At 42.3% G+C, this 21807-nt stretch overlaps 1 protein-coding gene across 3 annotated transcripts in view; it reads right to left on the minus strand.

Annotated features, from left to right (window-relative positions):
• KLHL2 (kelch like family member 2) overlaps nt 1-21212 on the minus strand; it is a 130892-nt gene extending 109680 nt beyond the window's left edge. For 2 of the 3 annotated variants that reach the window (XM_010595597.2, XM_064273597.1), the window contains exons 1-2: nt 21061-21212; nt 2514-2639 (exon numbers count right to left, since the gene is read on the minus strand). In XM_010595597.2, coding sequence (XP_010593899.1) covers nt 2514-2639; nt 21061-21086 — 152 coding nt within the window. In that variant the 5' untranslated portion in view covers nt 21087-21212. Of the gene's footprint in view, nt 1-2513; nt 2640-21060 lie in introns of those variants that run through there. The other variant, XM_010595600.3, reaches the window with a different exon arrangement.
• Between the last annotated feature and the right edge of the window lie 595 nt (nt 21213-21807).

A 21807-nucleotide genomic window follows, 5' to 3' on the forward strand; every position in this document is an offset into this window, starting at 1 on the left:
TCTTTCTTTCTTTACTGTTTTTTAAATGACATTTTGCATTCTTCATGTATGATGTCCTTAATGTCATCCCACAACTCATCTAGTCTTTGGTCATTAGTGGTCAATGCATTAATCTACTCTTGAGATGGTCTCTAACTTCAGGTAGAATATACTCAAGGTTGTACTCTGGCTCTCATAGACTCATTTCAATCAGCTTCAACTTGAACTTGCGTATGAGCAATTGATGGTCTGTTCCACATCAGTCCCTGGCCTTGCTCTAATGACATTGAGCTCCTCCATGTCCTCCTCCTCCTTTCCACAGATGTAGTCGATTTGATTCCTGTGTATTCCATCCTGTGAGGTCTACCTGAATAGCTGCTGTTTATGTTGTTGAAAAATGGTTATTTGTAATGAGTAAGTCATTGGTCTTACAAAATTCTATCACATGATCTCACGTCTAAGTCTCCATCACCAAGGCTTATTTTCCAACTATCAATCCTTCTTTGCCTCCAACTTTCATATTCCAATCACTAGTAATTACCAACGCATCTTGACTGCATGTTTGATCAATTTCAGACTGCAAAAGTTAGTAAAAATCTTCAATTTCTTCATCTTTGGTATTAGTAATTAGTGTATAAATTTGAGTAATAGTCATATTAACTGATCTTCCTTGTAGGCCTATGGAGATTATGTTATCACTGACAGCACCATACTTCAGATCTTCAAATGTTCTTTTTGACAATGATTGCACCGCCTTGCCTCTTCATCATTCCCAGCATAGACCATATCATTGTCCAATTCAAAACAGCCAACACCAGTCCATTTCATCTCACTAATGCCTAGTATATTGATCTTTATGTGTTTCACTTCATTTCTGACAACACCCAATCTTCCTAGTTCATACTTTACACATTCCATGTTCCAATTATTAATGGATGTTCGCAGCTGTTTCTTCTCATTCTGTGTCATGTCACATCAACAAATGAAGCTTTACTCCATCCCCGTCATTAAGGTTGACTCCACTTTGAGGAGGCAGCTCTTCCCCGGTCATATTTTGAGTGCCTTCCAACCTTAGGAGCTCATCTTCCAGCTCTATGTCCAACAATGTTCCACTGCTATTCACCAAATATACAGGACTCTAAAGAGGCTGGCGCTCACCTATATCCCCTCCAGCCTCCTCTTACCCTGATCCCACTTTACTCCCCTTTCGGTTCCTCCTATGAGGCCAGCTCTTGCCCACCACAAGACTTCAGCACTGCTGCTATGCCTGCAACACTCTACTTTAATCTCTCCCAACTTCTTCCTAATTTTATGTTATCTCTATTTTCCTATCAGGTCCCAGCACAATTATTCCTTTTTTTCTCAGGGAAGCCTTCCCTGACTACTCTTATCCACCTTCACAGCATCAGGTAGCCCTCCTTTGTAGCACTGCCATTAAAATTTACAGTTACATGCGTGATTCTTTGATTAAGGTCTGCTTCCTGCAATGAACCATAAGCCACACTGGGGTAGCAACCAACTGTTTTTGTTCACCATTATATCTCCAGCACTTAGCAGATAAATATTTACTGAACGTTTAATTAAAGAAGAAATGAACAAACAAGTGATAGACTAAAACGGTGGGCTTATAGGAAGACACAGCACAGAGAGGCTAGGGGAAACGTTAAACCAATTCCTTCTTAGCCCAAGCTTTCAACATTACAGGGAGACACATGTGGTGTACTTTCACAAGAAGAATAACAGAAAAAATGTTATTCATAAAATGCTAAAAAAACAACTAAAACTGTTAATATATAATTGGCCTTTTAATTAAAAAAAAAAAAGTTACTCATTTCTCAAATCAACTTTTAAAGTCACTCTTGATTGCAGTAGCTCCTAACATACTTGAGAACTACCATCTTAGCAACGAAGCAGGTCGCTAATCCCCAAAACAACTACCACCACCCACCAAAAAAGAGAAATACATTTTTCTCTGTCCAAGAGTCTTTCCATATTCTTTGTGCTGATAAGTTAGAAGCCCTAGACCAGCACTGTCCAATACGAGTATAATGTAAGTCACAAATGCCAGCCATATATGTAGTGTTAAATTTTCTAGAAGTCACATTAAAAAAGTAAAACACAAGTGAAGTTAATTTTAGCAATATATTTAGCTGAAAATATCCCAAATATCATTTTGACATGGACTCAATATTTTAAAAAATTATTAATAAAAAGTTATACATTATTTTTTCACAGTAAGTCTTAGAAATCGGTGTTTTCCACTTACAAAACATCCCATTTAGACCAGCCACATTTCAAGAACTCAGGAGCCACATGTGGCTGGTGGCTACCATATTGGACAGAACGGAACTACTCTCCAACCACACTTCTGACAAATGATTTGCAGTCTCCCTTCCTTTAATAAAAGATCACAAAAAAGGATTTTAACGTTCTCTGTTTCAAAAGAAACAACCACTGGTGGGTGTATTCACTACAAACAACTGAAAGATAAAGAGAAGGGGCCCATAGTTACATGTACATTAATGTAACGATACCTTCTTAATTCGTTCATGACTTTAAAAGCTTTCTTCATGTGCCAAGGATTCACTGTCACTGGGCAGTGTTTTTCGGTATTATCATCTTTTGAATCGAGAGGCTTCTGATGACTCTGCTTTGTGCATCTGTACGTAAAAGAAAAGAACAAAAAGCAGAAAAAGACCTTATTAAAGATAATTTTGTTACGGCTTCTCAGGCTACAAGAGGCACAATAAAATGCTTCCCCCGCTCACTGGGAGGAAATTACACTTACAGTGTATCCCATCCTAAGATTAAAACACATTTCAGAACACCTTCTGATGGTCACTACGGTTTCAACAAAAAAGTGGGTAATTACTTCCATGGTGTCAAAGATGTCAAAGATGAGCAGAGAAAATTCAGTCAAGTGATGTTGCAGATACCTCCAAATAAAAATGCTGGGGAACAATTTTCTCTGTTGGAAATTAACTCGCTCTTCCGATCTCTCATACATTATTTACAAACCAAGACAAGAGCAGGATTACATTTTGTACAATCTTCAAAAGCCTAGAATCGGATTTGAATTTTGCTCTCTGACTGCAAGGATATTGATCCCCATGTATTTTAGACCTACTCTAAAAGAGATTAATCATGTTAGCTAATGTTTGTGGAGTATTTACTACATGGTAGCCACTGTGCCGCAAGGAGATTACTTTTATTATTTGGTAAATCATCATAATAACTCTCTGATCTAATTACTACTATTATTACCCATTAAACAGATGAAGAAATTCAGGCAAAACAGTTTGGGTAATTTGGTAAATGGTAGAGCTGGATAAGAATGCAGCCAGTGTAAGTCTCAATCTCGTTCTTTTAACTAATGTTCAATATTATTTCCTACATTAACCAATGGATATTTAATTTTAAACTTAAAATTTTTAGGAGCACAAAGCTATATTACTACTGCTTATGAATTATTCTTTCGAGACATAGAGGCCAAAAATTATTGAATAAAATCAGGATAACACAGGAGGTGACAGAGATTAACTGCAAAGGAACCCAATGGAACTATCTGGGATGATGGTTGCACAATTCTATAAATTTACTAAAAATCACTAACTTGTACAATTACAAATGATAAATTTTATGGTATGTAAATTATACCTCAACAAAGTGATTAAATAAAAAACTCAGGTTACCAAACTAAGCCTAAAAAAAACCTATATAAGTACATATATATACATATATATATATAAACACAAAGAACGGCAAGCAAACATCCATGTTTATTGTTGCATTTTTCATACATCTTCTTCTACTTACTCATTTCTGAAAGGATGATTCATTTTAAAAACACTACCACTCATAAATTCATTCAGCAAAGATTTTTTGAGGGCCAAATATGTACCAAGCATTATTGGAATACATCAGTAAACACAACAAATATCCCTACGCTCACAAAGCTTTGAGTCTAGTGGGGTGAAAATACAGGTAGTCCCCAACTTAAGATGGGGTTCTGTTCTGATCACTCTGTCATAAGCCGGTTCTGACGTTAAGTCAAGTGGATACCTCGTCATTTTTTTTTTTTTTTAGTTTTCATTATTATTGCCTTTTATTATCAGTATCTTTATAAATCTCACCTGTATGTCTTTGGGGGTTGGCATGAGAACGATGACATCAGCAAAGTATGTGCTACAACACTGTATGCAGTAGGTATTACTAACAATAAGGTGTACCAAAAAAAGAGACGGCTGCGGTTCATCATAACTCAAATGTGTGTAAGTCAAGACTACCTGCACAACAAATACAATGTTAATGAAGTAGAGGACATATTAGAAAATAAGTGCTATGGAGAAAAGAAAAAGCAGGGTAGGGTAAAGAGAGACAGAAGGGAGGGGTGATTGACAGTGGTAGAGGGTATTAAATAGGGTGGTCAGGGAGGGCCCAATTGAGAATTGAGTTTTGAACAAACATTAGGAGGTAAGAGAGTTATCCAAAAAGATACCCTGAAGAACATCCCGAGAAAAGGAATAGCTAGAGCACAGGCTAGTAGGTGCCTGGTGTGTTCCAGGAACTGTGAGACTAGTGTGGCTGAAGCAAAGAGCTATGGCTGAGGGTGGCTGGGTGCAGATCACATAGGACATTGTCAGAACTTTCGCTTTTACTCTGAATGAAAAGGAGATGTACTGCAGAGGAGTGACATAATCTGACTTACATTTTAAAAGGATCACTTTGCTCACCTGTTGAGAATAGTCTATATAAGTCAAAGATGAAAAGGGGGAAATTAGGAGCATATTGCAGTAATGCAGTGGGAGAGCAGGGTAGTAGGAATAGAGGTGATAAGAAGTGTCTGGGTTCTGGATATATTTTGAAGGTACAGCCAACAGGATTTGTTGACAGAATGGTTGTGGGATGTCAAAGAAGTGAGGATGACTTCAAGTTTTTTGGCCTGAGCAATTGAAGGATTGAGTTTTCATTAACTGAGATCAAGAAGGCTGCTGGTCACCTGCAGATATTCGACAACGGTCAAAAGTCCGTTAAATGGGGAAAAGACAGTCTTTTTAACAAATGATGCTGGCAAAACTGGATGTCCATTTGTAAAAAAATGAAACTGGTCCCATGCCTCACACCATACACAAAAACTAATTCAAAATAGGTCAAAGAACTAAATATAAAACCAAAAACCATAAAGACCATGGAAGAAAAAATAGGGTCAACATTAGAGGCTCTAATATATGGCTTAAAAAGGATACAAACCATAATTAACAATACACAAACACCAGAAGATAAGCTAGATAAATGGGATTTTCCAAGAATTAAACACTTATGCTCACCAAAAGACTTCACCAAAAGAATGAAAAGAGAACCTACAAACTGGGAGAAATTTTTGCCTATGACATATCTGACAAAGGTCTAATTTCTAAAATCTATAGGAAGATCCAACATGTCTACAATAAAAAGAAATAATCCAATTAAAAAACGGGCAAAGAATATGGACAGATACTTCACCAAAGAAGACATTCAGGCAGCTAATGGACACGTGAGGAAACGGTCGCAATCGCTAGCCATTACACAGATCCAGCGCCATCAAGTCGATTCCGACTCACAGCTAGCCATTACAGGAATGCAAATCAAAACTACAATGAGATAACATCTAAATGAATAATTTCTTTTATAAGGATCAGCACAAAGCTGGTTCCTATTAGGCGGAGGTTAGAGCTGTCCCAAATGTCCAACTTTTCCAAGCTGCTGTACCGCTCCATCACCTCTAACATCACTACTTACTCCTTCTCCTCTCCATACTCTCCCTCCTGTCTTTGGGTTCCCTAATTCGCTGTAACATCTCACAGAACTCACAAACCATATAAAGGAAATGGTTCTCAAGGTTGTGGAGGCTGGCAAGTCCCAAATTCTGAGTCAGGTATAGGCTTCTCACTGGCCCTTAGTCTCTGCCCAAAGGCACTCAGCTTTCCAGCTCTGCGGGCCAGGAAATTCACTGTGCTGTCTCCTGCCAGTCTCTCCTTCCTTGGTAGTGGTCGGGTCCTCCTCTCTGCCCTGGAACTGGCTCTTTTTTAAGGCAAAACTGACCAATACCCTTGATAGGCCACAATTACCCTATCACACAGTATGGCCCAATCACCTGGGTGGGAGTTACAAGACCTTAGCTGTCACCTGGGTGGGAGTTACAAGACCTTGGCTAGAAAGGCCACACACAAATGTAATCACACCGTACCATCTCACTCTGACATTACCAGCACAAATCAAAAAAACAGAAAATAAGAAATGTTAGAGGGGTTATCAGGAGACTGGGAACTCTTATGCACTGCTGGTGGGAATGCAAAACGGTACAGCCATTTTGGAAAACAATATAGCACTTCCTTAAAAAGCTAGAAATAGAAATACCATACGATAAAGCAATCCCACTCCTAGGAGTATATCCTAGAGAAATAAGAGCCATCACACAAATAGGCATATGCACACCCATGTTCACTGCAGTGTTATTCACAACGGAAACAACTTAAGTGTCCATCAAAAGATGAATGGATAAATGAACTACAGTACATACACACAATACTACACAACAATAAAGAACAATGATGAATCTGCAAAACATCTCACAACATGGATGAATCTAGAAGGCACTATGCTGAATGAAACAGGTCAACCACAAGAGGACAAATATTGTATGAGACCACTATTATAAAAACACATGAAAATGCTTAAATACATAAGCAATCTTTGACGGCTATGAGGGAGAGAAGAGGTGGAGAGGGAAAAACACTAAATAAATAGGTAACAGATAAGTGGTAAGGGTAAGGCAGTACACAATATTGGAGATGTCAGCATAAATTGGCACAGGCAAAGTCACAGAAGCTTCACAGACACATCCAAACACCCTGAAGGACTGAATTACTGAGCTAAGGGCTGAAGACCATGGCCTTGGGGGATATCTAGCTCAATCCGCATAACAGTCTATAAAAAAAATGCTCTACATCCGACTATGGCGACTAGCATTTGGGGTCTTTTCTTTTTTTAATTTTTATTGTCCTTTAAGTGAAAGTTTACAAATCAAGTCAGTCTCTCACACAAAAAGACATACACACCCTGCTACACACTACCAATTACTCTCCCCACAGTGAGACAGCCCGCTCTCTGCCTACACTCTCCCCCTTTTGTGCCCGTTTCGCCAGCCTCCAACCCCCTCCACCCTCCCATCTCCCCTCCAGGCAGGAGATGCCAACATAGTCTCAAGTGTCCACCTGATCCAAGAAGCTCACTCCTCACCAGCATCCCCCTCCAACCCACTGTCCAGTCCAATCCATGTCTGAAGAGTTGGCTTCAGGAAGGGTTCCTGTACTGGGCCAAAAGAAGGTCTGGGGGCCATGACCAGCGGGGTCCCTCCAGTCTCAGTCAGACCATTAAGTCTGGTCTTATGAGAATTTGGGGTCGGCATCCCACTGCTCTCCTGCTTCCTCAGGGGTTCTCTGTTGTGTTCCCTGTCAGGGCAGTCATTGGTTGTAGCTGGGCACCATCTAGTTCTTCTGGTCTCAGGATGATGTAGTCTCTGGTTCATGTGGTCCTTTCTATCTCTTGGGCTCGTAATCGCCTTGTGTCCTTGGCGTTCTTCATTCGGCTTTGATCCAGGTGGGTTGAGACCAATTGATGCATCTTAGATGGCTGCTTGCTAGCGTTTAAGACGCGTCTGGGGTCTTAAAAGCCTGACAGCACCTGCCTAAGATACATCTACTGGTCCCATTCCAGCTAGAGCAAAGGAGAATGAAGAAGACCAAAGACACAAGGAAAAGATTAGTCCAAAGGACTAAATCACCACAACTACCACAACTGCCACCAGACAACTAGATGGTGGCCGGTCACCACTGACTGCTCTGACAGGGATCGAAATAAAGGGTCTCAGACAGAGCGGGAGAAAAATGTAGAACAAAATTCAAATTCACCAAAAAAAAAAAAAACAGGCCTGCTGTTCTGATACAGACTGGAGAAACTCTGAGAGTATGGTACCCGGACACCCTTTAACTCAGTACTGAAGTCACTCCTGAGGCTTACCCTTCAACCAAAGATTAGACAGGTCTACAGAGCCAACAACAACACACATCAGGAACGTGCTTCATAGTCAATCATGTATATGAGACTAATGGGCACACCAACCCAAAAGCAAAGAAGAGAAGGCAGGAAAGGACAGGAAAACTGGAAAAACAGAAACAGGGAACTCAGGATAGAAAAGGGGAGAGTGTTGACACATTGCAGGGTCGGCAACCAATTTTACAAAACAATTTGTATATTAACTGTTCAATGAGAAGCTAATTTGCTCTCTAAATTTTCATCTAAAGCACAATTAAAAAAAAAAAAAGGCTGCAGGTGGAACCAGTTTGGGGATAAGAAAAGCCACAGCTCAGTTCTGTACACGTCGATTTTAAGGTATCAGACATTCAAGTGAAGATGTCAAATCGGCAGTTGAATATTCAAGTGGAAACGGACAGAAAGGTCTAGTTGGAAATACAGATTTAGGCATCACTGGTTATACGGATGATATATGAAGATGAATCTTAGTAAGATCACAAAGATAGAGACTGTAGATTGAGAAGACAGCCAAAGACTGAGACCTGGGGCATTCCAACATTAACCATGAGAGCCATCCCTGTTCCTCTCCCCATCCTCCAAAACCAACACTAGCTGAGGTACTAGATTCCTCAAAGGACTTGCCCATTGAAATGGACATCAGCCCTGCTCCTCCACTTGTTGAGAATATTTAAAGGGGCCTTACAAATGAAGTTGGAAACCCTGGTGGCAGGAAACCCCGGTGGCGTAGTAACCAAATGTTCAGCTGCTAACCAAATGTTCAGCAGTTCGAATCCACCAGGGCTCCTTGGAAACCCTATGGGGCAGTTCTACTCTGTTCTATAGGGTCACTCTGAGTTGGAAATGACTTGACGGCAACAGGTTTTGGTACAAATGAAGTTAAGAGGCCCGGTGGCACAAAATTAAGTACTTGGCTGCTAACCATAAAGGTTGGCAACTTGAACCCACCTAGCAGCTCCATGGAAGAGGAACCTGACAATCTGCTCCTGTAAAGACTACAGCCTAGAAAACCCTATGAGGCCCTTCTACTATGTCACATAGGGTCACTATGAGTCAGAACTTACTAGATAGCACCAAACAACAAAAATGAAGTAGCCCAAGGCACTCCTCCAGGGGAAAAGTCCAAAGCTTAAAAAATTAGGAATTAAAACCTCCTGCAGTTGAAAATTAACTTTAAGACAGCTATCATGGAATGATCAATGTTCATATTGGTGCTTCCTTAAAGGTATATTCAGCTCCTGCTTTTTCTGATATACTCCTTCGTGGGGCAAGGAAAACACCTGAGAGACCAGAAATTCTGCAAAGAAAAGGCTTTATTCAAAAGGCTGAAAGAAATAACACTGAATTAAAAGAAAAAGAGTGTTCTCTGTACTAAGAGCCACTTACAAATACAAATACAGCACAGGTCTATTTTCAACACTAATGCCCTTTCCATAACTTTCCATTTCCTATGTGGCTTTGTGTTGCACAAACGGTCTCTCATTCAGAAGCAGAACTGAGTAACAGAAAATGACGCATTAAAAAAAAAAAAAGCTATAGATGTGGAAAATGTACATATACTAGGAATGAGCAACTAAGTGACAGGTGAAGGTTTACGCTTCAAGTTATACCATGTTAAGTTCGGATTTACACCTTGTCCCTGCTTCCCTTCAGGAGCATAAAGCCAGCCTTTTCCAGAAGAGCTTCTCATCCTGAGAACTGCCTGCTTTAAAAGTTCTGAAGGAGATACTTTTTCAAGGTCTTATTTCACTTTATCTTTCCCGAGCTTTACATGCCACAACCAGTCTAACAATTATCCAATAGCCTCTTGCTATCAAAACAAACTCTAAATAGTTGAGGTTTCAAAGGATTTGGATTCCGGTATAATAAGTAATCCTAAAGTCCTCCTTCAATGACTGACCCTTCTGCAAATTCCCAGCTATGGGTAAGGTTGGCTTCTTAGACAAGGTAACTTTCTGACTCTCCCTAAGAACACACCACTGACAACAACTATTCTCAGATAGGAAGAAAATAAAGCACTCTAATGGAGCTGCCTCCCCCAAATAGTCAGGATTCCATAACCAAGAAAAGTTTTAAACCTACTCAATTCTGAAGACACTTTAGAAATGAGGTATAATTTTTTTTAGATATGTATCATTTGCTTTGGAACAGTGATTTTCCGTGGAGGCTGGGAAAAGGAGCAGAATGATCTGAGTAATTTTCCCAAACTACGTATGACCACCCCTCTCACTGTGGAGTTTCAGGCAGGCCCTTTTTAGGATTGGGTATACCAGGATGACAGCATCCCCTGGGTTAGGGGTGAAAGAAAGGCTGCCATGTATGATTCCAAACAAACAAACAAAGGTGGTTGTAATATGCTCTGCCACCCACTTACCATTCCTCCCCACCCCAGATTGACAGAGAGCATGAGGAGATACGGCCTATGTTTTTAGTGTTTTCTGGTGAAGACAATGCTGTAACTCAAGCGAATGATGCAGCTGCAAAGTTTAGCACAGACCAAAGACATTTTCGCATTCAGGACACAAATACTTGGCCCCTGGGTGGTCACCATCTCTACTTTTCCCCCCTCCTCCCCTCTGCCTGTTCACCTCAAAAGCTGCAAGACTCCCTTGCTTGCAATGAGTCACCCACCATTACTCACAAATTTCTGCCAAGTTCAAGCCAGCAGCTGTTGTTTTCAAAGTTACCATCCATGCTGCACTGCTTTCAAGTTTCTCTACTACTGTATAACTTTTTTTTATTTTCTCTGCTGTCTTTCTATTTAAACCTACACTGCAGAAGCCTGTATCTTATTAACATTGCTCCCATAAACAAGTCCAGACTACTCGAATAAGAAATTCAGCCAAACTAATACTTGTTACCTCACTCTATGGTTCCCAACAAAACATTCTCACATCCTTCACCTCACCCAAATAACCGCCCTATTACTTAGAAGCTGTGAAAGCAGAGGGCTTTCTCCACTGGAAAGGTGTTTTGGTTTGTGGTAGGGTTGAGGTTTCAGTTTGCGTAATTAGCTAAAGGCAAAGAGACACACTCTGCAAATTCTGTTCAAGTGTCTGGAATTTAAACTTTTACGGGGTACAGAAAGGCAGTAGACTAACTGTAATCTATAAACATATGGTCACCTTACCAAGTAAAGTTTTAAAAAAAAGTTAATGTTTGCTCCATAGACGTACAAGAATTTGGATGGATCCTTCAGCATGTAGACCCTTAGAACTGAATATGAAGCATCTTGTGAGGTGAAAACTCCTATCCAGCATCAAGTCACAGAGCATCTTACAGGCATCATAAAAAATGCCACTGAATACATTAGCTGTAATACACGCATTGCTGAAAAATTATATTCTCAATTTCCCAAAGCTGGAAAGGCAGCATGTAGAAAAGCTGGAAACCCCAATTTTACTGAAATGAATTAGCAGTTAAAAAGCAGAACACTCTACCTACTGGAAAACAAGGGAGGTATTATATACTCTCCTTTCCCACCCAGGACTTGGTTGTGTGACTTTACATTAAACGTGTGGGGTAGCACTGGCAGGAGGAGGTGGTTGGGATGTCGGAGGTGGAGAGGTTGATGGAAGTTGGAGTATAATTGCTCTCTGATAGTAGAACAATAGAGCTGTAAAAAGCTCTGCTTCAGCTCAGCTCAGCTCTCTCTCCTTTCCCTCCCACCTACATGACAAACAGAGCACAATCAGGCACTTTTTGTCCCTGACAGTGACTATTACAGGAAAGAGACTGGGGTAAAAGCATGTCTTATGCAAGATCAATCTTTTAAAGAACATTTCACAAACAATTAACGAAGCATTTGTCAGTGTAAGGCGCTAAAATAGGGAGAAGGGGGTTGATGATCCACTCCTAGACTTCCATGTCTTCTATCACTTATATTTCTGACCTTTCCTTTCCCAATGCTCCTAGTATTGGGAAGTGAGGGTGGCAGGATGACTTGGCAATTCAGGTGACTGGACTACATCTTCTAGCACTTGAGTAAAAAAGCACTAGAAGAGGACCAGAAGGAGGCAGAAGAAATGAATGTGAGTCCTGCCTATGCCAAACACTAATCAAGTGACCCTGGATTAGTAGTTTAGTCTCTCTGGGCTTCAAACCATTTACTTTTAAAATAAATTTCTGTTATTCCACAAATATGTCTAATGTGATATGTGACATAAAAGTCAAAAACAGTAACACCTCATCTACTTATCTCTGGGAGCTGTACAAGCACTAAACACGATAACCAGCCAAAAAAAAAAAAACACTGCCCTCGAGCCAATTCTGACTCACAAGGAGCCTATAGGACAGCACAGAACTGCCCTAATAGTGTTTCCAAGGAGCAACTGGTGGATTCCAACTACTGACCTTCTGGTTAGCAGCCAAGCTCTGAACCACTGCGCCACATTCTCAGATGCTCACATCCCTTATATAAAATGGTGTAGTATTTGCATATAACCTACACACATCCTCCCACATTAAATCGTCTCTAGATAACTTACAATACCTAATACAATGTAAACACTACGTAAACAGTTGTTAATGCTTACGCTTAACACTGCTTTCTCAGTCTTTGCAAGCTCAAACAGAGTGCTAGATAGAGACTTAGGATCTGTGAGATGGAGGGAGGCTACAGCAGGGTACCCTAAAACCCAGTGCCGTTGAGTGGATTCCGACTCATAGCAACCCTATGGGACAGAGTAGAACTGCCCCCATAGAGTTTCCAAGGAACGCTTGGCAGATTTGAACGGCAGTCCCTTTGGTTAGCAAGGTTTCCAACTCACAGCACTATATTTGCATGGCTTCAGTGTAGTGCTCGGCACATGGCAAACTCAAGTTGTGCTTTTTGGAACCTTTTTTTTTTTTTTGTAGTATTTTCAACTCAAGGTTTACTGAATCCGTGATTGTGCGAACCCTGTGGACAATGGAGGGCTGACTGTAGTCCATACGACCATAACCCAAAAAACCAAACCCGGTGCCGTCGAGTCGATTCCAACTCATAGCGACCCTACAGGACAGAGCAGAACTGCCTCAGAGTTTCCAAGGAGCACCTGGCAGATTCGCACTGCCGACTCTTTGGTTCGCAGCCATAGCACTTAACCACTATGCCATATGACCACAGCTGTTAATATATCAAGTATGTAAGCACTGCCTAGATGCTCACTGCATGTCCTGCACTAAACAGAGCGAGGCACATAAAAGAGGCTGAACAAAGGACCCTTCTCCAGTTACCATCTAACTGGGGAAGCACATCTGAAACCCCTAGGGAATAGCACAAGTACACAGGTGCAAGATTACACGCTACGGATTATAAATATTATAGGAATGCAACAATACGCTGGAGTGAGTTGGTGTAAATAGGGAATTTTCTGGTTTAGGAGCTGGGGCTCAGACTGGGCCCTGGAGCAACACCAGTTTTAACACAGAGCAACACGATGGGAGCACTGGAAAAGGCTGGTGAATTGTGGTTCATGACAGAGCAGAGTTTATGCTGGAAGGCTAAAGAACACAATAATTTTCAACACAAAAGATAAGGTCAAAATGATGAAAAGCTGTGACTGCTCAGCTGAGATATCTGGATTTGATAAGTCATTTGCTGTGACCCTAAGATGAAAGTAGTAGGTGGAAGCCTGAAACCAGAAGAACTAGATGGTGCCTGACTACTACCACCAGCCACTCTGACAGGGATCACAATAGAGGGTCAAGGACAGAGTGAGGGAAAATGTAGAACAAAATTCATACTCACAAAAAAGGCCAGACTTACTGGTCTGACAGAGAATGGAGGAACCCCCAAGACTATGGCCACCCTCACTCAGAACTGAAGCCACACCCGAACTCCACCTTTCCGCCAAAGATTAGGCCTATAAAAGAAACAATAACATAGGTAAGGAGTGCTTCTTAGGTCAATCAAATATATGAGACCAAACGGGCAACACCTGCCCAAAAGCAAAGACAAGAAGGTAGGAAGGGGCAGGGAAACTGAATAAATGAAAACGAGGAGTTCGGGGCAGAAAGGGGGAGAGTGCTAACACATTACAGGGATTGCAGCCAACGTCACAAAACAATTTGTGTATAACTTTTTGAATAAGAACCTAATTTGCTTTGTAAACTTTCACCTGAAACACCATTTAAAAAAAAAAATTAGTAGTATATGGATTTAAAAGGTGGGTAAAGAACACACAGGGTTCAGTAGGAGACTACTGAAAAAATTCAGGTATCAAGTAATAAAATCTGTTCATCAGAATACTGGTAGACAGAATGGACACTTGAAACCAAGACTCTGCAGTGCCTGGGGACTGAAAAGATACGGAAGATGAAGAAAGAGAGAAATCAAAGACTACTGCAAGTTTTAAGCCATCAGGGACCAGGAGAATAACCACATACTAAATAACTGGAGATGCCATAAAGGGAAGTCAGTTTGAGAACAAACATTATAAACTCAATTTTAGACATTTTGAGTTGAGGTACGAGCTAAGAGGAAATATTTCGTTAAGAACCTAAAAAATTCAGGACGGAAGCACAGATCCAAAACTGATGCTGACGATACATATGGGGCCATAACTCAGAGACTAACGGTTGTAAAGAAGTGTTGACCCAGGCCTGAGTCTGTGAGAATAGCCACTGCCAACAAACAGTAATGGAAGAGAAGTCGTGTAAGACAACAGGAAAAAAGTAACCGATGGAGACAGATTAAAACCCCAGTTTTTCTACTTGGTGAGCTTGGGAAAGTAATTTAACCTCTATTTCCTTATCTGAAAAGAAAAGGAAATGAAGACCTCAACTACAAGCTTGTTGACAAGATTATCTGAAATAAAATAACAAAGTATGAGACTCACATTTGGCAAACTGTAAAAACTAAAGGAGAAAACCAAGGGAAAGAGTCATGGAAAGCAAAGGCTTGTTTTTCAAAGTAGGGTCAAAGAAAAAAAACTGGTCAAAAGTGTACTTTAGAAAATGCCAACAGTCAGCAATGTGAGAAAGTACAGAGAGTATCCTGACTCACTACAGTTTTGTGGACATGAATCACCTCAGTGGGGAGAGAAGACAAGAATGCCTTTGCACTTAACTGTTCTCTCCGCCTGGAATGCCCTTCCCTCTTCTGAACTCTGCTCAAATTATCACCTCATGGACCGGAAGAACTAGATAGTGGCCAGCTATCCCCAATAACCACTCTGACAGGGAACACAACAGACAGTCCCTGCTGGATTGGGAGAAAAGTGGGGTACAGAACTCAAATTCTACTAAAAAGGCCAGACTTGATGGTTTGATTGAGACTGGAGGGTCTGACTGAGGCTGGACTCTCGATCAGCCCAGAACTAAAACCATTCCCAAAAAGCCAGCTCTTCAGACAAAGAATTAGACTGGACTAGGAAACCCTGGTGGCATAGTGGTTAAGTGCTATGGCTGCTAACCAAGAGGTCAGCAGTTTGAATCCACCAGGCGCTCCTTGGAAACTCTATGGGACAGTTCTACTCTGTCCTATAGGGTTGCTAGGAGTTGGAATAGACTCGACGGCAGTGGGTTTGGTTTTTTTGGTATAAGACATAAAACGATACTGGTGAAGAGTGTGCTTCTCGGCTCAAGTAGATCCAGGAGAGTAAATGGGCAACTCCTGTCCGGAGGCAAGATACAAAAGCAGAAGGGGACAGCAGCTGGTTAACTGCACACAGGAAATACAGGGTGGAGAGAAGTGTGCTGTCACATTGTAGGGAGAGCAACTAGGATCATATAACAATGTGTGTACAAGTTGTTGTTTGAGAAACTGACTTGAATCATGAACTTTCACTTAAAGCACAATAAAAATAAAAAAAATTATCACCTCATGGCTCAGTGGTAAAGAGCTCAGCTGCTAACCAAAAGGCTGGCAGTTCAAATCCACTAGCTGGTCCTTGGAAACGCTATGGGGCATTCTACTCTGTCCTATAGAGTCGCTGGGAGATGAAACTGACTCGACAGCAACGGGTAACCCTACCTGAAACAGCACTCCCCAGTCCTCATCATTGTCTACTCCCTTTACCTGCTTTGATTTTTCTTCATAATACTTGCCACTACCGAAATTACATATTCACTTACGATCAGTTTCTCAACCAGGAGGAAAAGAACATTGTTTTGTTTCCTGAGATATAGCCAAAGCCTAGCCATAGTAGGTACTCGATAAATATGATTAAGAGAATTCCACATGCCTAATTACAAAGAGTAAATGCATTTGGAATTTGGTAGAATATAACAGAAGAGCATCTGAAAAACAATTCTCATTCTCTGTACTGCCTTGAAAGAGCCTTCTGCCTGACCTTAGGAGAAAAGTTCAATGGTTTTCATAACACTCCTGGTGCAGTTCCATAACAGGCAGAGATAAGCAAATCTCCAGTCATCTTCACAAATGCACATTTATTAATATTTATTGAATGCCTACTATGTGCATTAGAAAATGTGAACTATAAACGTAGTGCTTTTTTTGGTGGGGTGGGATGATTTCCAGCATCAGAAATTTTTAAGACTACTACTGACAAAATACTGAAGTTGTCAAGGATTTCATTTAATTGGGTCCACAATCAACGCCCCTGGAAGCAGCAATCAAGAAACTCTTTAAAGTGCTGAAAAGCAAATAAGTCACCTTGAAGACTAAGATGCGCCTGGCCCAAGCCATGGTGTTTTCAATCACCTCATATGCATGTGAAAGTTGGCCAATGAATAAGGAAGACTGAAGAAGAACTGACGCCTTTGAATTGTGGTGCTGCCAAAGAATACTGAATATACCATGGGCTGCCAGAACAAGGAACAAATCTGTCTTGGAAGACGTACAGCCAGAATGCTCCTTAGAAGCAAGGACAGCAAGACTACGTCTCACATATTTTGGACATGTTGTCAGGAGGGATCAGTCCCTGGAGAAGAACATGATGCTTTGTAAAGTAGAGGGTCAGTGAAAAAGAGGAAGACCCTCAATGAGACGGGCTGACAGTAGCTGCAAGAATGGACTCAAGCATAACAAGGACTGTGAGGATGGTGCAGGACCTGGCACTGTTTCCTTCTGTTGTACGTAGGGTCGCTATGAGTCGGAATCAACTCGACAGCACGTAACAACAACTACCTAAATTCTACCTATTTCTAAAATCCATTTATGCTCCCAAATGCACCTCAAATTTTACCTTATATATGACACTTTCTTCAACACACGTTGATCCGTTTGTCTTCTTTCAACATTATCTTGTAGATCATTATAGCTCCTAAATATTTTAAACATCTTTGTCTGTCTGAGGAAATTCAACTATGATCTGAGAGAAACCCAACTTACAGTTAGGACTAGCTAAACAAAAACAAGAATACATTCCAACGTGCTAGAAAAGACAAATGAACGAACACTGAGGTAACCTGCAGCAAGGTTCCAAATACACAGTAATTGAATCTTAAAATTAGAAAGAACATTAAAGGTCATCTGGTTCATGGATCACAAATGTCAGGCTTTGATGAACTTTTCACTGGTCTGTAACAAAATGAGGACAATGTAATGTGTCTGAATAAAATTAAACTTACTCCATTTATGGTTTATCCTTTAGTCTGGGATGATGTCCTTCCATGTATTTGGGGTGGGGCATTAACATACTTTTTTTTTTTTTTTTTACAAAAAGATGAATGATAGCAGTTGGTAATTATTGTTTTATCAATAATTATTTTACTTGGCAAAATTAAAAAGCTGGCAATTCTATGTTAGACTCCAATTTTTTTTTTTTTTTCATTTCACAGGTCAGTAAAATCCCACAACCTGGGAACCTCTGATCTTATCCAACCCATCTTCTGATGCCTAAATCCCTTAGAACACAGTCAACAAGATATCTGTCTGCCTTTGCTTGGACACCTCTAACGACAGTCTCAGGTGATGTGGAATCACTGACTGAAAAAAAGATGTAGTTGAATCCAAGGCACGTTTGCTTTTTGAGAAGGAAAAAGCAAGGCCTCCATGTAAAAAAAGGAGCCAATATGTAAAAGAGGAGTCAGTGGGAAAATGAGAGCCAGGAAAACGGTTCAGTGAGGGATGATCAAAAGGGTATACTCAGTTCTATACCTTGTATCTTCCTTCAACTTAACAACTATGAAAATCCTTTACAATAAGTATAAAAGCTAGAATGCACAAAACATTCCTGAGGTCAGAGCTCATCAGTCTACATTTTCTTCTGCACATCTCAGTTTACTACCTGAAATTCCTTTACAACTTTACATCTAGTTTCCAGTTGCATGCCTTTCAGGTTCAGTCAGAGGCAAATGTCACACAGTCTTATTATCATCCAGACTCCAAAATGCAAGGGGAGTTAAATGGAGAATGGAAAAAACAATCAGCAGAGACATAGAGCCCATTGACAACCTATGTGAAAATCAAAAAGGATGAAAGAGAACTTGGTGGCAAGGAGTAGAAAGAGTACAGGAGACCAAAATCTAATTTCAGTGAGGCCATCCCGAAGGAAATAGGGAACCTGGGCACAGATGCCTGCCATCCTGCCAAGACAATGTGCTAACAGACCAAATAGGAGCAAAGTGGGATTTGTGAACATAAACCTGGCTGTTAAAAGAGAAGCGTGAGCAAAAGCACGACACACAGTACCAGGGAAACACTGACGTCCAAACATTTCCAGAACGAATGAATTGATAAATAAACAGAGACTCTCACAAAGAAGATCTGAGTCGCTGCTTCAAGCCACATCATCCCAAACACTTTAAATCCAGGTCAAACATCTTTCTTTGCTTTAAAGCTTAGGCTATAAATCAAACCTTATGAAAAGCTGAGCCCTTCCAATAACTTCCACTGGTCTCTGTCCTAGCCCAGCTCCAGCGCAGTAGAGTTCCACAAAGCCTTCTCCCAAAGGCACTGCTTTCATTTCTCCAATCGGGCACCCATGCTCCAATGCGGAAAGAAAAACGAGTTAATGGAAGTGGAGGCAAACAGGTCCAGAAACGGGAAAGAAAAAAAATCTACAGAAAGGTAAATAACACTATAATGAATTTCGGAATTAAAGTTAACCCTAGATAAACCAAGAGAAAACAAAACCTGTTTATAGTTATAATCAAATGGACAGAAACAACGAAAAAGTCCTGCCAACTTTAGCCACCCATGACTGAAAGAAGTTTTAACGATTCTTTGATCCACGCTGGCATTCCAGGCTTCCTGTTACAGCTAAGCATCTCACTGTTGCACCACTACTGATGTGGTCTCAAAGAACTGTGCTGGACACTGAAGTTTTTAGCTGATCTGTCCTAAATTCAGCTTACCAATATTTTCATGCCCACATCTGTCTCATTTTTAATTATTTCAATTTAACTCATGTTCTACGACTCTACTACCCCCATCCAGAGCCTGCTTTTCTACACCCTTCTTTTCATCTGCATTCCAAGATCACTTTGTCCTTTCCTTTAGCTCCTTCTGCTCCAAAATTAAAAAGGGATTGCAGAGAACTGATATGAACGAAGCAGGTTTACTACAGAAAACATACCCGCATCGTATATGGCATACTCTATATGCTATCTATATACAGGTAGCATAGCCTGTCTTACATGCCACTGAGCCTGGACAGAACCCTCACCTGCTGGTCCTGTGCTAAGGCTGCTGATGATAACAACCCACCATCATGTTTCCTGGGGATTCAGGAGCCTTCCTGAACCTACTTCAGAACAGGACCAGATCACAGAGCCCTCAAAGTCACAGCGATCAAGGAGCAGCTGAGGCCCTGCTTCTATCACACCAGGAGGATCAATTCAAGAGTCTTATCATCTGCTTCTTAGCTCCCCAAGACCTGTTCCACTCAAGCTAAAAACGCTGGAAGGCACTTTTAGAAATTGTAGTCCCAGAATCCTATTAGCTCTCCTAAAAGGACTCAGCATCAAAAAAAACTATTTAACCCAAGCCAAATATTCACATTCTGGCTGGAATTTTGCCAAATAACCACAAGAAGCTGGGAGTGCCATGGAGTGAAGCTAGCCAAATCTAACTGAAAAATGGTCAGGCTCTATGAAAAGGTACACGGTTCTTCAGAATGATCGTTTGCCTGAGGTTTGAAAAGTCAAATTCAACCAGCTCTCGTTCCTTCATAAAGGTTAAACTGAAGAAAGCAAATATAAACTCAAAATTTCAAAACTCCTGGGGAGTTCACTTTTAGCAAGATGCTTAAAAAAACTAACAACAACAAAAAAAAAACCTTGCACCAAATAATGCAACGACATTTTCCACCAAGAATCTTGCACTAAATAATGCAATAACATCTTCCACATAATTTTTCTGCTGTTACGATTTCTGGAAAGTAAAATTTTGTTGCATGTAATCTTGGATGTATTTGGGTATCAAGTGGGGGGAAAAAAAAAAAAACTGTGACCGGGAAGGTCGATATACTCCTAATTTGCCCAGAGTACCAAGGAAACAGGAGATGCTCTCTGATTTCTGGATAAAATTTTCTGCAGTGCCAGGTAAAAGAGGTCACATGTTCAGAACTGCCGCGACTCATTTAGAGCGATGTAAAAGCTTCTCAGATATTGTGTTAAAAATTCGAAGAAGCAAAAAACCTTAAGATCAATTCACTTGGACACCGGGCTCCTGGTACTTTCCCGTTCCCCACTCCCCCCACCCCAACGGATTCCCGTGCATCCCATCACTATCCCTTAGAAACCGGTCGGCAAGCGGGGTACCAGCGGGGCAAGCATTTCAGGCAGGTATGCACAGACGGGCAGAGTCCCCATGCACAGCCCCGGTCCGAATTCCCCGTTCGCCTGGGACTGGGGAGACCTCGGGAAACGCCGGGCAGCGTTTTCAGTCGCTGCCTAGCCAAGCTGAGTTTCCGTCCGCCTCGGGACTGCGGGCATCCGCGCCTCGTCACGCCCCGCATCTCCCACCTCCTGCTGCCCCCGGGCGCCCGCTCCCCCGCGGCACCGGCGGCCGTCCCCGGGCAGCGCCCGAGCCGGCGACACACGCCGCAGCGGCGCGCTTATCATCAGCGGCGCAGCCCGCCCGCCCGCCGGCTCACTCACGCGGGAGGCAGCGGCGGCGTCTCCATTGTGGCTCCTCTCGGGCTTCAGAACGCAGGCACCGACCGCCGCCGCCAGCACCATTCCAGCCGCGGACACCGGCACTGCCCGCCCACCAAGCCGCGTTCCATCCGCCCCGGAGAGGGCGCGCCGCGCTCGCTTCACCGCGCGCCACCACCTGCAGCGGCGGCACCCGCGGCCATGGCCCGCTCGGCTGGGCGCGCTCCTCTGCCTGCGCGGCTCCCGCGCTCGCACGGGTGCGGGGCGGTGGCGGGACCGGCGGGCGCGCCGGCTGGGCCACTTCCGGGTTCAGCCCCAGCCGGCGCCGGCGCCGTGACGGGACGGCGGTGCGGCCTCCCGCGCGGCGAGGACCCTCCCTCGGCACCGCCCCTTCCTCCTGCCGCCGCGGCTACCTCTGCTGGTGGAGGCGGGCGGGTCCGGAGCGGCTCGGGGTGCCCAGACGGCGGCCCGCGGTGTGCTGTGGGTCACTAGGGCGGCGGAGCCACAGGACGGGAAGGGGGTTTCCCGTGCAGGGAAGGGGCGCCCGAGCGCACAGCCTAACACTCTGCTTCACGGGCGCGCTCACGTTATTCTCTATTGATTTCAGCCTGTGCCCAGGGAGATGGGACGTGTAGGCATCGTCCACCACTTCCTTTACAGATGGTGAAACTGAGGCAAAACGAAATGAATTTGTCCTCCCTCCTTACTATACTATCCATTCGTTAGACAAGCGAACTGAGCACCTACTAG

Source organism: Loxodonta africana, chromosome 21, assembly GCF_030014295.1.
Source record: "Loxodonta africana isolate mLoxAfr1 chromosome 21, mLoxAfr1.hap2, whole genome shotgun sequence".
Taxonomy (NCBI): Eukaryota; Metazoa; Chordata; class Mammalia; order Proboscidea; family Elephantidae; genus Loxodonta; species Loxodonta africana.